We start from the raw sequence: 17,400 nt of genomic DNA, 5'->3' as shown, positions 1-17,400 counted from the left end.
TTCTCTCCTCCCTTCTCTTCTCGTGCCATCTTCGACGGCGACGAGACGCGTACTCGTTCCCAAGAGCCCAATAATGCCTGTCTCTCTCTCTCTCTTTCGTACCATCGGCTCTCGTCCGGATAATTATCTCTTTTTTCTCTTTCTTTTCTGATCGAAAATCAATGCGATTCCGAGCGATCGAAGGGCAGTCGACCGCTAGAAGATCGCTAATCTGTCATTACCACGATCGGCTTATCTTAACTCTTCCCATATCTTGTATCTGTGCAGCACAGTACCGACAATTAATTTAACAAGTCAATATTTCAAATGACGATTGAATTTATTAATATATGAATATTTTGGTTCGATTGAATCTTATTTTGAAGCAGTCCGAAATATTGATATTTTGGAAGGTGTTTGATAATAGGCTTTTTTATATAGTTAATCAGCTATTCAATATTGAATATTTTGTTTAAAAATATTTAGGCACGAAAACACTTCGAGATTGTAAGCGAAAATATTTTATTTACCACGATCGGTTTATATTAACTCTTAGTATATCTTATGCAGCACGGTGTTGACAATTAATTTAGCAAGTTGATATTTCAAATGACAATTGAATTTATTGTGAATATTTTGGTTTGATTAAATCTTATTTTGAAGCTGCTCAAAATATTGATAATTTGGAAGGTGCTTGATAATAAGTTTTTTTTCATGTACTTGATCAGCTGTTCAATATTGAAGTAATGTTTTGTTTAAAAATATTTAGGCATGAAAACTTTTCAGAACATCTTATTTACCACGATTTATTTTAACTCTAACCATATCTTGTATATCTATGCAGCACATTGCTGACAATTAATTTAACAAGTCGATATTTTAAATGACAATTGAATTTATTATGAATATTTTGGTTCTATTAAATCTTATTTTGGAGTAGTCCAAAATGTTGAAAGATCAATCGTTTAGAAGGTATTTATAGTAATAGTGTTCTTCACGTACTCGATCAGCTGTTCAATCCTGAAATAATATTTTGTTTAAAAATATTTATGCACGAATACTTCGAGATTGTAAGCGAGAACATTTTATTCTTCTTCAATGAAATCTTGACTTGTTAAACTTGTTGACCATAGAATTAGAAAAAACATGTATTTATTAAATTTTGATAGAAAAAAAAATAATTTTAATTTTCGACAAAGAAAATAATATCTGCTCGTTATATCCTAATGAGCTTACATTGATTAATACAGCAAGACAGCAGAAATTTATATTTCGTGTCTCAAATATTTACTATTAATTACGCACACGTGTATTTATAATTGAAAACATTATCCCGATTTTTTCTCGGAATCTAATTAAGTTTGACCATCGTCTCGGGCCTATTCCGAACGTAAAATATCCTCGGGCTGAATAGCGCGCGGATAAGTTTAAAGTAATCTACAATTATGTTCTTTAAAAAGAGCGACGCGAGGGATCACGAGGGAATTCACGACGAGGAGAATTCCTCAATGGCCGACGAATGCGGCCCGAGTACGACCTCTGGTTGCATTTACAACTCGTTGGCCCTTCGGGGTCCAGCGAGAAGCGGCCGCCTAAGAAAAGCCTTGGTCGGGAAGATGAAGAGAAGGGGGCCAAGGTAGAATTATAGAGGGGAGGAAGAAGAGAAAAAGGGGGGGAGACTGTCGGCTCGCGTATTCAGTATTCGATGCACCGTCGTAAGGTATGCGTCGTTTTTGGTGTGCTCCGGTGATCGGATAACCGAATTTCCGACATTCTTGTCAAGGACGATTTTCCGCGTGATCGTCGTCGGGACGAAAAATTTATTCCCGCCGGAACAGAACGTTATATATACGTTTTCGAGTGTACATAGGTGACAAAGGACCCTTCTCGCTTTGTGTTAAATCTCGATTGTTCTCGAGAACATTCCTGGAGCCGCCCGTCGTGCCTTGAATCGTCCTTGGAGATCCTTGAGTCAGCGTCACTCGGTCGTTCTCTCGCGTCCTTCTTGGACCAGACGGAAAGCAACAAGTGGCTGCCGAGATTCACGAGGCTTCTCTTCAGCCTCCGAAGAGGTCATTTCCGAAGGGAAAGACGGAGCAAGGACTCTAAAAAGTTAGGCTCGAGATCGAATCTTCGAGTTCCTGGACGAGGAAGGATCACTCGATGCGATGATTGTTCGTCCACGTCGCCATCGTTATAGTGTGTCTTGAATGAGAAAGAGAGAAGTCCTTGTTCTGGAGATGACCGGCTTCAGGAACGAACGGAACTTTGCGATCTTAAAACGCTGCTAAAGATGCTGTTCGGTGAAATTCTCGATGTCGAAATTAATTATTTAGAGGCTGAACGCATCGCGAAAGATACATCTGAATGTATTCTAAGATGGGACGATGTGAGAATTTAACGAGTACGTTTTTTTTTTTTAGATTCGTGTAGATGGAATGAATTGAGACTGTTTGTGAGAAATTAGATATCTGTGTGATTGACATTATTTATCCTGATATTTGTGCTCGAATCGCGTTGAATTATTCGACCGGGTTTGGTGATTTTTGAAGAAAGAATTGAGTTAAGATTATGTGCCTTAAATGCATTTTGAAAGTGCATTGGAATTTGAGTGATCGAGCAACTCGATATGAATTTTGCGGTTGCCTTTCAGAGGAATTTATGGGGGATTAATTAATTGACTAAATTGACAATAGTGAATTATGTGTTATCGAACGCATTGAAAGTGCATCGGATCTCTCGAACGAATTTAGAGAAACTCTATTTTCTTTCCGAATCTCTTTAGAAACTAATTCCAAAAATATCGATTAAATTATTCACATTTCTATTTTAATAAATTTTCGAGATTGAATGCGCCTTAAAGTCGAGAAGCTCTCGTTACGCGATTTCGCAATTGCCCTTGTCAAATAAACTAATCGCGTGGATACGGATTAATTCCTATCTGGAGCAACGATAAAAGCCTTCTAAGCAAAGCTACGCTCGAGTGCATCGAAACTGTCGGATGTGTCTTGAAACTTGAAGAAATCTCGTCGCAAATTTTATTCTTTATATAATCACAAAGTGTGATCATTGAAATATATTGTTAAATATATTATTTACACAATTTGACATTTAAAAAGTTATTAAAGGATGCTTAAAAAAAAAATATATATATAATATTATTCGAAGGATACTGTTAACTGATATCGTAATCACATAATCGGGGCCTCCGTCAGGATTCCTCGTTCAATCTCAAGGATGAATCTCTCGTCTCACGTCGACTCTTCGTGTCCTTCCGCGAGAATATAATCGGGAGACGCGATTATCCAGCGATCCGCGAAGTCGTCGATTCGTGTTCGTGACCTAACAGCAATTAGCCTTCGAAGGGAGGCGCAATGACAGGATGACAGGAATGATGCGCTCGTTCTCTTCCTCGTCCGAGTCCTCGAAGCGAGCTCGCTAACGGGAACAGCAAGAACGATGTCATCGTCCGTTGACGGCGAGGGTCGTTCCAGGTCGCAGGCTGCCTAGTCGCTTCTCCTCGTGGACGAGATTCGGATAAACTAAAAAAAAAAAAAAAAAGAAAAAAAATCACTCATTTACGTTTCCCTCGAACTTTCTCTCTTCCTCGCGAGAAACGGTCCTTCGAGATACCCGGTGATCAGTCGAGTGACCATGATGAAGTTCAAATCGCTGTTTCGCAGAGGACAGCCCAGCCAGCAATCGGCGCAGCAGCAGCAATCGGCGCCGCTGCGTCAGGCGTCGAGCGCCTCCTCGCTGGAGGCGAAGAGCGACGTCCCGTCGACCGGGAACACCTGGGCCGGCTCCCTGGGCAGCAAGGAGCCGGCCAGATCCAAGGCGCCGACGACGACGACCTCCAAGGGCCCGGCCAAGGCCTCCAGGATGCAGGACCTGGAGCGCGAGATCGAGGGCCTGCGCAAGGATCGCGCGCGTCTCGAGGCGAATCTGCGCGACGCGATGTCCGATGCTCAGAATCTGCGCGAGCTAAGAGCCGAGTTGGTCTCCCTCAAGGTAAGCCGGCATTACTTGTCGAACCGAATTCGAAGAATTATTTTTAGTCGATTTCTGATAAAGAACTATTTTTCTATATTGTATTAAAGAATGATTCTTTCGATGATATCGAAAGACTTCTTTTTTATTTATTTGATTTATTTAATAATGTAAACTGGAAAGAGATCGTTCTTTAATACACGGAGAGATATTTCTCTTATCATGGTAATCGTGGGACAATATGGTATTGGAAGAATTTTTCAAGTTTCTCTGATTAATATTCGTACCACAATAAAAAATATTAATATGTACATAGTAAAATTAAGCGAACATATTTTATATCTTATTGTGGTAGATATTTTAAGGTAAATTCTAAGAGAAAATTCTCTCTGTGAATACACAATAGCGTATTTGATTACGAATTACTTAACATCAGCAACGATACAGATAAATATTTAAACAAATATTTGAGAATAAAAACTTAACAAAGAAAAAAATATCAGGGTGCAACAATTAACTGAAAAACATTTGGAAAAAGTGAAACATATTTGATTTAAGGGTTTAATATTTACTGTAGAAAGTATACGATGCCGTTCCTTATAAAAAATTAAGTTATTTCTAAGAGGCCTGGCTGGAATGTGCAATTTTATATGATCCAATAAATCAGAGCAATCGATACGCTAATCAATTTATAAATAGAGACAGTAGATTTATATAAGAAAGATATTCTTCTACTATAAATAATTGAAACGTGAAATAATAAATATGTCAGTATAATAAAAAATATCTAGGTTCTGTGTTACAAATTTTTTCGCATTCTTAACCGGTTATTCGCACACTTTATATATATATATGTGTTTAATTACAATTGTTTGTAGTAGTATATAAATTTATGTTTTGGTATAACAGTATTTATTATAATAAATTTAATAATTTTTTTTAATAAGACTTTAATAGTATACGTATTATCTGTGGATCATAATCAAGAATTTTTGTGCTCATTCTGGCGCAATATATCTTAATTATTGATATGCGGTGATTACATTTTATTTCTTTGAGAGATTCTATTACATTCGCGCTTGTATGAGCTTTTATATCACGATCGTATCTCTTTCTCAATATCAAATCACTTGAATCAAGATGTATACGTATACAATTTCTTCATCTTTGTTATTAATCACCTTTGCTATCTCTTTCATTAACGTTGTTTCATTAAAGTCGATTTTTCAAGCAATTGAATACAAAATAATTGGAAAAATATCTAATTATAAATATGTATATATATTTCATAAGTTTTTATTTTTAGTAAACATTCTTTAAATGGGTCAATTATAGTTTATAAATTCTTATGACGAAAGAATGCGAAGAATTTCTTGTAGTTATGAGAAGCGAAAACTCGACTGATATAAATAAACGCACATACCGTTTCCATATAATTCGGTGTTTGTGATGAATAATATCTCGCTTGTGTCCTTCTCATTTTACGCTTTGGGGCCAACTGTATCGCTATTTCTGACGTGATACCTAGATGCTTTTATTATAATTTTATACAGTTGTTATAATATATAATATCATAGATTTTAAACGAAGACGTTTAAAAATTTACTATTAAATAACTTCATTTATATAATAATTTTATTTATATAATATAGATGAAACATTGGTCGATCTTTTATTATAATTTTATTCTAAATAATCTCAATGTAATTATAAAATCAAGAATTCATTGATTTGTAAAGAACTGATATTTTTCATTAAATGTTGACATTTATTATTTCACGTTCCAATCATTCATAGCAGAATTTTAAATTTGCTGCTTCTATTTAAATCGATTAGCGTATCGATTGCTCTGATTTATTGGATCAAAAAATAAAAATGCACATTCCAGCCAGGTTTCTTAGAATTATTCAAGTGAAATATTTCGCATCTTTATTAATAAATACTGAAAAAAGGATTTATTAACTTGACTGAGCCTTTCAACTAAATATTATTTTGTTAATTAAACATAAAAAAATGTTTAAATTAAATATAAGATTTTAAATCTAGCAAATCTATTCTTAACTTAAATATTAATATATGTTCAATCGACAAAATAGTAATTTAGTTGAAAGACTCAAGTCAGCAAATTTTTTATCATTGTGTCACCTAAAAGATATACTGACGTTTAGAATGCAAAGCGTTTTAACGATTGCGTCGCAAAATGTACTCGATGAATAAATTACATCGCGACGCGATATCGTTCTGATTCATCTGCAGTTGACGCCTTGCATTAATTCTTCCCTTCCCCTCCTAAATATGCATCGTGCTGCACGTGTATACCTACGCCATGTGTCCCCTCTTCTCTCTCTTCTTTGCGTTTTTGCGACCGTACAAGGAAGACAACGTAAGATACAATCGAGAAGGAGCGGCTGTAAAAATATCCTCTTTGCATCTAAATTGCACTTAAATAGATCGATCCGACAAAACATATGTTATTCTATCCGATAAAAATATTCTTAGTTAGAGATGAGTACAAAGTATTCTAAAATTCATATACTTGTGTAGAAAAAGAAATCAAATTTATATTTTATAATTTATATATTTATAGAAGAATAATCAATTTTATATTTCACATTTTATGTCAATATTTTTTAATCAAAAAATTTAATTTTCTTTTACGATTTTTTCATTTTAGCAATTTTTAATTTCAGCAATTTCCGAGTCTTTATGTTAAGAGAAATTGAAATATTGAATTCTTAAAAAAAAATTCGTCTTTATTCTTGATGTAAAAATGTTTTGAAGACTATTGTTATAATAGTATATATAAAAGTCGGTCTTTAATTATATTTCGGATTTTTTTATCCGCGCATTTTTATATTTCTTCGACAATCCTCACAATTGCTGTCCCGAATAAATGCCAGCCCCACGAAACTGTTCCGCAGGAATGCACCCTCTTGCTGTTTATATATTCCTTCCCCATCTACTACGATCGTTACAAGCTCAAGGATTATAAAATCCTTTCCGTTATATAATCTCGCTTTATTAAAGTCTGTAGGCGCGGGAAAACGTAAAGATTCACGTCGATATAATTTTATTTCCGTCTTCGCGAGTAAACGTGGGGATCTTCTTTGGGATTTTTTCCTCAACGTCGAAAAACGTATCGGTTTTTCCCCCAGTTCTTTCAGAGAACTCGTGTAACCGACGTAACCGTTACAGAGCGTTAGAGAAACAGAGAAGGCGCGAGAGCGATAAAGAGAGACAGAGACCGGAGAAGAGTGATTTTCGCACGAAAACGGAACCAGAGGGCGTAGAACGCGGCGGGGATGTTTACGTAGGAAGAGAGCCGGGGAAGCCGAGCGGATCCGACATGAAGAAGCGTTGCTTCTCGTCGCCCACGGTAAATCCCGCTCGTTCTCGAGCACGCCGTAAACAAATCGCGCGGTGTCTTTGTGTCACTCGGGACCGCGAGCTCCGATTTGCCGGCGCGATCGTACGCGTAGATTCTAACCTCGAACCCTCTCTCCCTCCCCCTTCAGTCCCCTGGCTGGATGGTTATGAGGCATCGTATCGAAGATTGGAGCGTCCTTCGCTCTGGATTCCCAAACAAGACGAATGTTATGATTGTGACGTTTCTTTTAGAATAACACTTTTTTTGGATACGCGATTTTTTCTGTATACGAGTCTCTCTAGTCTGGAGTGTGTGACATGAATTTATAATGGGATTTATGCGTGTGTATGTTACGACTTAATTTTGTTTATACTATAAATAGAGTCGTAATTAAATGACTGTGGATATAGAACGATAGTCTTGATCAAGCTAGATTTTGCTTTGCATATTTTGCATATCTTCTTAAATTGTTTTACGTTTATGAGGGTTTATAAGGTATTAATTTGCATGTATTTGTGGTTTTGATACCTAGGAGCAGCATAGCCTGGAGCTAGAACGTCTTACCGAGGAAAACGAAGCTCTTCGTGCTCGTCTCAGGGACGTGGCACATTCTCCGCTGTCAGATTCAGAGAAACAGCAGCTGTTGTTGGACGCTTCGAGACTCCACAATTCTGCACCAGCATCTATCGCCATTCCCCAAGATGACGGTTCCGCAAACAATACCAATGTATCTCAGGAAGGAGCTCAGTGCACCACCCCAGACTGGGACAAGCACTCCTCCAGCTCAATGTCAGAGGTTTCAGTTGCGTGTTTGCAGGACAGAATTTTACAGATGGAGGAAACACATTATTCTACAAATGAAGAACTGCAGGCGACTATTCAAGAATTAAGTGACTTACAGGTTCGCTTTTACTTATCAATATTGAAAAGAATGTTAATAATGTTGTCTGGGAAATGATAATAGCCTCTAACAAATTAATGGTTGTTTACATAGGCGCAACTAGTAGACCTGCAAAATGATAATGAAAGATTAAATGAAGAGAAGTCGGTTCTTTTGGAGTCACTGTGTCGTCAGACACAGAAATTGGAAGAATGTCGAACTAAGGTTGATACTTTACAAGAGCTGCTTTTGAGGGATGAGCAACCACAGGAAGCATCCAAGGGCTACAATACAGAAAGGGAGCAAAAACTAGTAGATCTGTTAAAAGTAAGTGCAGCTAAATTTATTATACGATGCGAAATGCTAATTAGTTACTTATTACATTAGTTAATTATTTGTTACTAATTAATTACACGATGGTTACAGAGTGCGCAAGAAGAACGAGAAGCTTTACTTCAAAAGCAGGAAGAGTTGACTAACGAATTGAAAAATCTAAGGGCGACTGGTGACGCTAGTGCGGTTGAGACGGAACGTTTGACGAAATGCGTCGAATTATTAGAGGCGTCGGTGGATACTACGAATATCGAACGGAAGCAGTTAGACATAGAGTTGATGGAAGCTAGGCAGGAGAGTGCAAATCGGAGTATAGAGATCAGCAGATTGGCAACCCTATTGGAGAACGCGCGAGCGAAGATTGAGGAGCTAGAACAATCGAGGCAGCTGGAGAATAAGAGTGAAGCGGACGAATTGCTAGACGCGGCCAGACGAGAAAAGGATACATTAGAGACGCAGGCGGCGGCACTTCAGGAACAGTTGGCGCGATCGCATTGCGATCATGATCGATTAAGGGATCAGTACTCGCAACTTCAGGAAGAATATAAAGTACGTTTGCTGCTCTGTATATGTATAGAATAGACACAAGCTTTTCGATCAATTTTCGGTCTTTAACTTTGCAAATGTAAAAGAGGACATTTATATTGGAAGCAAATTAAAAGTATTATTTTTAAATATACTTTCAGGTAGCTCGAAACAACGCGAAATCTGCTATAGATGATTTAGAATACAGACTTAATCAGCTGAAAGACGAACGACTGTCTGTGAGCACGGAACTGCAACTTGTTCGAGATTCGTTGGCGGAATTGCAAGCGCAGTGTCAACGGCATCTGGAGGACAAACGGGAGCTGAAGGCAGCGTTGAGCGAGGGACAACGAAGAGAACGTGAGGCGCAAACGCGACAGTACGAATTGGGCGCGCGTTGGCCGATGAGCGCAAGCTGAGGCAGGAAGAGAGTGCGGAATGGGAGCAGTTTCAGACTGATTTGTTAATGACTGTACGAGTTGCCATTGACTTCAAGACCGAAGCCCAGAGTGAACTCGAGCGCGTAGTCATGGAGAACAAGGCGCAGAGGGATAAGCTCAGATCGCTGGAAGCACAACTCGATAAACTTAACAAAGGTAAATAAAACCTGCCGATTTATTTTGAAGCAGAAAAATTGAAAAGATACTGTTTCACATATCGCAAATGAGCGGGATATTTTGCATATGATATTAATACATAAAATATATTTTTTTCTAAAGACAAAGAATGTTAAAATTTTATGATACAAATATAATAGGAAAAATATTTATCGATGTAAAAAAAAAACAAATTTATTAGTAAACGTTTATATTTTTTCTTTTTTATTTAATATATTTTACATAGTTATCGATAATATTCTTCTATTAATTTCGTAATTGTTCCTGTTTCCTTAATCCGGACTGCGTACTAGATAGCACTGCAGTGAGTAGCTGCAAAACACTTGATATCGCTAACGGGAGTAAACGGAAAACGGCGAGCATTATATTAAAACGCGGTCGAACGATACTAAAGAATCGTTGCGAGTCGAAAAAACTCACATCACGAAACAGCGTATCCAGTAAAGCGACAACAAGCAGTCGGGACTTACATAAACCAGAACCTGAGGACGTTAACGCCATCGTCTCTCGGTGTCAGAATGGATTCGGTTTGGCGGATAATAATCTCGGGGATGTTGTTACACCAGCCAAGAAGGCTATCAAATTTGAAGACAAGCTCATTTCCGGTGAGGAGATTGAAGTGTGTCCTGCTTTTCGCATCGACAGACAACGCACCGAGTACGTCTCGGATGAAACAGACGCGCGTTCAGTGAATGAGAATCCAAGACAAGCGAAAATCTTGAGCAACGAATCTTCAAAGTTCTATCTAAATTTAGATAACTTTGAATCGGACAAGACTTTGACCGATAAATCGCCGATAATTACGGAGGATTATCCGAAATTGTACATCACCGTCGCGAACATGTCGGATAAAGAAGCAATGGCCAAGAGTTCCTTGTTGAAAAGTATCCGCGGCATTCAAAACGCTGACGGAGACGCGTACGGCATTAATATTTCAAACAGCCGATTTTTCGTACCGAAGGATTACATATTTTCCGGCGTGGAATGCGCGATGAACGATTTGAAATTCGAGGTCGATCCAGAAATGGGGAAGCTGTTGCAGAGAAGTTATAGTAACCCGCAGATCAATACGAGTTTATCTTCTTTAGTCGACATAGAAACGGGTCCGTCGTCTTTAGACAATACAGCGGTGACATCAGAAATTTTGATCACATCGAATAATCATTTGACAGGACAATACAACAAAGATTCAAATCCCAAATATTTAAGAACGCTTTCAGATACATCGCTTGTAAATCTAAGATCGAAAGAAGGCGATAAGACTGAACAAAGGCAGAAGCTATTTTTGAATCAATTCGAGTCGAAACCAAGGTACGAGATAATTGATTCTCTTTTAGATGAAACAACTTCAAAATCGAAAACATCTGCAGTATTACAAACTGAAAATCATGTGGAATCGTTTCTACCTTATGAGAATTATACATTTTTCCCGTCGAAAGCTTCTCATTCGAGAAACGAAATAGGAAAGCAAGAAACACTACGCGATACTCAATTGTGGACAGCAAAACATGTGATCATCGACGGAGAAGAAACTACAACGAAACCTGCATCCGATAATGGAAAGATTTTCGATACACTTGAAGAATCGAAAATATTTGATTCGTCTGATAAAAATAATGCAATCGATATAAATCCATTAAAATTAGAAAAAAGAAAGAGTCTTAGTGATACGTTAAATGCTCCTTTGATGAGGCGGAAATCGTATCCATTGTTGACGTCCTCGAAAAATTCGTCTGCATCAAGATATCCTTCATCGATTTCGATTATCCCATTGTCTCAGATGTCAAAAGGAATTTATTCCGGAAATAAAACAAAGATTTCGGAGACGGTCAAGTATTCTTCAATTGACCAAGAAGGACAAACCGGATCAAAGTGCAGTAAGAAAGAAAGATCGGAGGACTCGAATTTAAGGGAAATAAATAGTGTACGAGTGAATCGTTTGAAGTTCTTGCAAGGTAGTCTGACTACTGCGAGCGAAGACGAGTCTCAAAATGAGAAAATAACTCCATCCGAAAATAAGCTTTGCATGACGAATGCTGAACTTACTTTCGGAAAGAGCCATTTGATGTCGCAAAGCATTGACTCGGACTTGCATCGATGTGAGGATCAACCGCTGCCGATGGGACGAACGTCATCCCTTAGAGAAAAATTTGAGACGATTATGGAGGACGTCGAATTAAGGACGCCGTCGGGAAGGTGCTCGCAGCGAATAAGCAAATCTTGCGACCGTAAGTCGCTCTGTTAGTGTGGGGATCACGACTACGCTTGTATCGCAGAAGTTCGATTTCATTGTCCGTCCCGGCTCCTCGATTTAGTCAAAGAATACGAGAGACTCGTACTTTCGTTAGCATTTACACATTGTATCGCCCACTATACATTGTTGTCCCCATGGTTGACTGTTAACCCGGCTTTCTTTGTGTTTCTCAAATTCTGTACGCTACAATATACTCGCTTATTTATGTTTCTGTCATCGATCTGTTTGTTCTTATTCAAATCTTATTAATTTGTACGAGTGTGCAAACTATTGTACATTACGAAAACCTTAAATCCAAATATTTAAAAGTCCAAGTATTTTAATTATCAATCACTTGCGCTTTATTTTATGTACAAACTTTATGGCTTATCGCTTCTGTTATTGTTATTCGGGATTAATCGCACGCGACAATTCGTGATGAGTATAACGAGCAAGTTGAAAATCTTTCAGCTAACCAGAAGGTGATACAACAACCGCCTCCAAGGCCAGCTAGTACACCGACGGAAACTCAACAATCTATGTTGACGAGTGTGCAGCAGGAGATTGCTGCTCGTAGGAAGGCCAATATCTCGCGTCAAGACTCTAGGCTTTCTGTGAAATGTCTAATTGAGAGCATTGAGAATGCCACGAAACAGGCTAAAACTGGTGAGTACAATACAATTTTAGAATATTACAATTACAATTGTCAATACATGTTGTTTATGATGTCTTTAAATTGCAAAAAAATGAAAATATTTACTAATAAATATTAATATTATTACATCATTGAATTAGATTTTTTCATTAAAATTCTTTTAATATTTTTCAAATGAAAATAACTATTGATGATGCAATGACTTGAAGATGAAGAAACGGCATTTCACATGTTTAGGACCTGGAAGCCGTAGCAGCTCTACGTCATCTCTTAATTCGATCGGAACCACAGATATTATATCTCTAAAGGCTCCACTCAGGGACCAACAGCAGATCAACAATTTAATCTGCACGGCAAATTCGACGAACAACAATAAAACACAATCTGCAATCGCAAAGAAACCAGTATCAGGTAATTTTCAAGCTTTACACAAGCGTAAAACATTTGTACGATATAAAGATTGAAGCATGAAGACCCTTAGATATATTTTAGAAAAGAAATACTTTTCGTGTCTAATTGAGCATTGCAATTTTTAATACACAGAGACAAAATCTACGCCTGTGGTTTTAAGTCCGGGCGAGCTGTTGGACTCGGCTGCCTTGAATGCCAAGGCAATTGATTTTGTGCGTCGAAATAGCGTCACCGATCTGTCAGAGCGGAAGGATCCTTTATACGGTTTAGTAAAAAACGGCGGATCCAAGCGTAACGCCTTGCTCAAGTGGTGTCAAAACAAGACAATAGGCTATCGGAACATCGACATAACTAACTTTAGCAGTTCCTGGAATGACGGCTTAGCGCTGTGCGCGATTCTACACTCTTATTTGCCGCGCAAGGTACCATACGACACCTTGACGCCGGTCGAAAAGCGGCGAAACTTCTCGATTGCCTTCTCTGCTGCTGAGAGTGTCGGCATACCTACTACTTTGGTAAGTTGATCGATAAACTATTTCTAAATTCATGTGTATACTCCCAGAAAAAATCTTGGAAACCTGGTATTCTCAGGAAATTTTGTTTTACTTTGAAAAATCGGAATTGTCATGGAATTTGATTGATATTCAAGGGATTAAAAAAAAATTCTTAACATATCTTTGCAATTTAATTTTTTAATAAAATTTTAAGGTTTTAATTAAAATTTTATGTGATTTTCTTATTGACGATCTATTTCAGTATCAAGATCTTATGTAAATTAATAAAAGATTGTTCAATTTTTTAATAGATAATATTTAAATAAATTAGCGTTTAAATATAATGATATATCACATTTTGTTAGTCTAAATTAATTTTACAATTAATAAATGTTAGAAAAACTGCACTCTTGATAACTTTCCAATTGTATGAAAAAAAAAAAAAAAAAAAAAAAAAACATTAAAAAGCGTATAATGATAAAGGAATTTTTAAAAAGCTGCATCAATGCTTTCATAAATTTGCTGATTTGATTTGAAATTTTAAACGAAAATTATCCAGGATTTCTCACAGAATTTTTTTTACAAATTTGAGTAGCCACATTGTAATATTGCGAAATGATTAATGAAAAAAAAATTTTTTTCACAGAACATTGGTGAAATGTGTCAACTCGAGCGACCTGATTGGCAACAGGTGATGACGTACGTGACCAGCATTTACAAGCATTTCGAGACGTAATTGATTAATCTCATTATGTTGCCTGTCAGACACGTCCTAACTGTATCCATCGAATGCTCTTAGAATTGCGAGATGAATGAGAAAGAACAACAGCATCTAGTCAAACAAATGTTATAGGACACAAGGAAAGAAACAAGAAAATTTGTCTGGAGATTTGTCAAGGATCGCTGAATCAGCACTGCCTACTAATTATATCCCCTTGTTGTACGCGCTGTATATAGTTTCTTAAAATCGTAAAATGTAAGAGCCGCTGAAGTTATATGCAGAGAATTCGATGGAAAACTAAACACCAAATGGAATTGCTGTTACTATGAGACTGAAAACTTTATACATATATTATATATGCATATATACGCATACGCACGCGCTTTGTAAAGAATATAAACGACGGCGAATTTTGTAAAAGAGAAAAAAATAACTGTAAGCTTCGTGAATAGTCTTTTGCAATAGTCTGTTGTTCAGGCGAAACTCAGCGCTACGCGTTTGCGAAGAATATACCACGCATTGTCTCTGCATCGTAGTCTTTTGCACCGTTTTTCTGCAAAGAGCGAATCGAATCGCGAGTATTTGCGTTCCTCGTACCGTGAGTATTTTTATATATGTATTATTTTTCGAAAAAGACTTTTTGTAGAGTTTACAAAATACGAATGTACAGAACACAAAGCGCCTTAATTTAAGAAATCTAATTTATTGTAATTAGTCGCGCATTTAGTTCACTCCCCTTCCCCTTCCACATCCGTATTCCCATGGCAGAATCGTTTTGCGTTTCTACTTTGCAGGCAGATAAGGAGAAACAAAAAAAAACAATTTATATCGTACGAAGATTAAATTCTCTGTGATATAGCGAGATAGCCCCAAGACAGAGATACAGACGTTATCGTTATTGCTATTATTATTATTATTATTACACTATTATCGCTATTAATATCGTCCTTGTCATCGTTGTTGTACTATTGTAGACAATACGGATATCGCTGTCTGATGTAGAACAATAAACTTGCCTAATGGATATTTAAAAGATTCAAATATTTTAATTAAAATATAGTATCATACATTTCTTCGATTAATAAATGGATAAACACATTTCGTTATTTATACACATACTGCATACTCGATGCATTCGTTCACTAAAAGTTTATACAAGATTTGAGTAAAATATGTATATTTTATTATTACAAAATGAATATTTGTATATGTACAATTCTCTTATATGTCTGTGTAAAATCTCAGGTATATTGCATTTAATATTCATGATCGTGTCTAATGTATAAGAAGTTTCGAAAAAGTTCGTTGAACAATATTTTCTCAATTAAGCTAACTATTCTGAAATTAATTATAAAAAAAAACTAGCTCCCAGTATTTTTCATGGCAGTTCATCAATGCATTTATCACTCGCGTGATCTGTTGAATCGAATATTTCTTCGCAGCTTCACAGCTTCTGGCGCCTGTCTTTATCACGAATCGTTCGCATCTGACTTGTCCTGATCCTTGTCACCAGCGTAATACTCGTTCGCAGGCTCAACGATTTTGTCTGTGTCCTGGGGATTCTGTCGCGAGTCCGGATCCGGTTCTGGTTGCCTCTCCTCCTCAGGCGGCAACGCGTCGCACGGGACGTCCTGCATCTGCACGCTCGGCGAATGCTGAATCATCTTGAGATTGTCATAAACGTGTCGCGTGATTGCCTCCAAATACTGTTTACTGTTGGCATTATCCTGTCTAGTCACGACCTCGGGGTGCAGGCTAAAGTCCGGGGCGAAATACTCCAAATATTCCGTGTACGGTAGCTCGTTGCTAATCTGTTCGTCGACGAGTAGAGACGTCTCGTAAGTCCAGCATCTAGCAACATTTCGCAAGGTGTAACCACCACCGCCAACAGTCAACAATGGTACATTCAAGTCCCTCACAAACTTGACGCACTCGCCATGGCCCTTGGTGCTGAGGCTGAAGCAACCGAGTCGATCGTTCGCGAGGGAATCTGCACCACATTGAAGCACAATCGCCGTAGGTTGAAAGAACTCCATGACGTGGGAAATGACGGGCTTGAAGACCTGGATGTACGAAGTATCGTCAATTCCTTCCTTAAGTGGAACATTCACCGAATAGTACCGACCACTCTCGGCGCCGATCTCGTACATATCGCCGGTACCGGGGAAGAAGTAATTGCCGTACTTGTGAAAGGACACCGTCATAACACGATCTGTCAAGTAGAAGGCTTCCTGCACGCCGTCTCCATGATGCACGTCGATGTCGATATACAATACTCGGGCGCGATACTTAAGCAATTCAAGAATAGCGATCACTATATCGTTGATGTAGCAGAAACCGGACGCCTCGAATTTTTTAGCGTGATGCAAACCACCGCTCCAGTTCACGGCGATGTCGCAGCAGTTGTTGTTCAACTTGGTGGCACCGTCTAACGATGCTCCGGTGTACATGGAGCAGAAGTCGAACAGGCCATCGAACACTGGGCAGTCGTCGCCCACGTTGAAATGCGTCAGATACTTGGTATAGCCCTGGAGATTTTGCGGAGTGACGCGCTGCAAAAACTCCACGTAGTCCTCCGAATGGAAGCGACACATGTCGTGGGTGCTGGCGCGATACGGGCGGTAGATCTGCATCTTCCTGTGGAGGCCGTAGTTGAGCACCAGGCTGTGGATCACGGACAGTCGATGGGGCTTCATAGGGTGGCCGGGTCCATAATGGAAGTTACCCACCTCCGGGTTGTAAAAGTATGCGACCTTCTTGTTGTAGCTCATGTTTGGGGTTAGCTAAAAGTCGCGTGAAAAGGTAAAGAAAAACTGGAAATATTATCTTAAGATAAATCTTATTTTCGAAGAAAAACATTGTAGCTACGAACCTCATATTCCCATCGGAATAAAACGTACTCTGCTCAAATCCTGTACTGAAGCATTCGGAGAGGTTAACGATTCAGATTTAACGTATTCACTTCGATGAGCGATGAAATTTCGAGTTTAATTCCTGAGGTTTGCGGACGCATTGAATAACAATTCGCTCTCTTTGTTAATAATAAAAAAAATTTGATCTCTAATGACAGCTACAGAGACCCTGTATACAGGGTCTCTCGACAGATCGGACAAGACGCGACATCGGTTATCCTCTTTTATGCCCGCTTCTATTTGTCACGTGACTGATTTTAGTTCACTCGTAATCCGAACAGCG

At 38.1% G+C, this 17,400-nt stretch overlaps 2 protein-coding genes across 2 annotated transcripts in view; one reads left to right on the top strand and one right to left on the bottom strand.

Annotated features, from left to right (window-relative positions):
• Nucleotides 1–15,240, top strand: part of LOC114938117 (uncharacterized) — a 49,515-nt gene extending 34,275 nt beyond the window's left edge. Inside the window, 11 exon segments of the mRNA XM_029311881.2 lie at nucleotides 3,663–3,990; nucleotides 7,869–8,237; nucleotides 8,331–8,543; nucleotides 8,643–9,098; nucleotides 9,236–9,461; nucleotides 9,464–9,670; nucleotides 9,985–11,919; nucleotides 12,396–12,590; nucleotides 12,817–12,990; nucleotides 13,123–13,505; nucleotides 14,131–15,240. Coding sequence (XP_029167714.2) covers nucleotides 3,663–3,990; nucleotides 7,869–8,237; nucleotides 8,331–8,543; nucleotides 8,643–9,098; nucleotides 9,236–9,461; nucleotides 9,464–9,670; nucleotides 9,985–11,919; nucleotides 12,396–12,590; nucleotides 12,817–12,990; nucleotides 13,123–13,505; nucleotides 14,131–14,220 — 4,576 coding nt within the window. The 3' untranslated portion in view covers nucleotides 14,221–15,240.
• Nucleotides 15,228–17,397, bottom strand: HDAC3 (histone deacetylase 3). The gene is made up of 2 exons (XM_085481205.1): nucleotides 17,078–17,397; nucleotides 15,228–16,988 (listed from the first exon to the last, which is right to left on the bottom strand). The coding sequence occupies exon 2, from the start codon at nucleotides 16,974–16,976 to the stop codon at nucleotides 15,675–15,677; it is 1,302 nt and encodes a 433-aa protein (XP_085337331.1). The 5' UTR covers nucleotides 16,977–16,988; nucleotides 17,078–17,397; the 3' UTR covers nucleotides 15,228–15,674.
• Between the last annotated feature and the right edge of the window lie 3 nt (nucleotides 17,398–17,400).

The sequence above is a fragment of the Nylanderia fulva genome, unplaced genomic scaffold (assembly GCF_048542155.1).
Source record: "Nylanderia fulva isolate GAGA-0341 unplaced genomic scaffold, ASM4854215v1 Scaffold17, whole genome shotgun sequence".
Lineage (NCBI taxonomy): Eukaryota > Metazoa > Arthropoda > Insecta > Hymenoptera > Formicidae > Nylanderia > Nylanderia fulva.
This window is presented reverse-complemented; position numbering and strand designations above follow the sequence as displayed.

Bases quoted from the DNA above. Each gene is read 5' to 3' on its own strand.
- HDAC3 (XM_085481205.1), bottom strand. From the start codon at position 16,976: ATGAGCTACAACAAGAAGGTCGCATACTTTTACAACCCGGAGGTGGGT.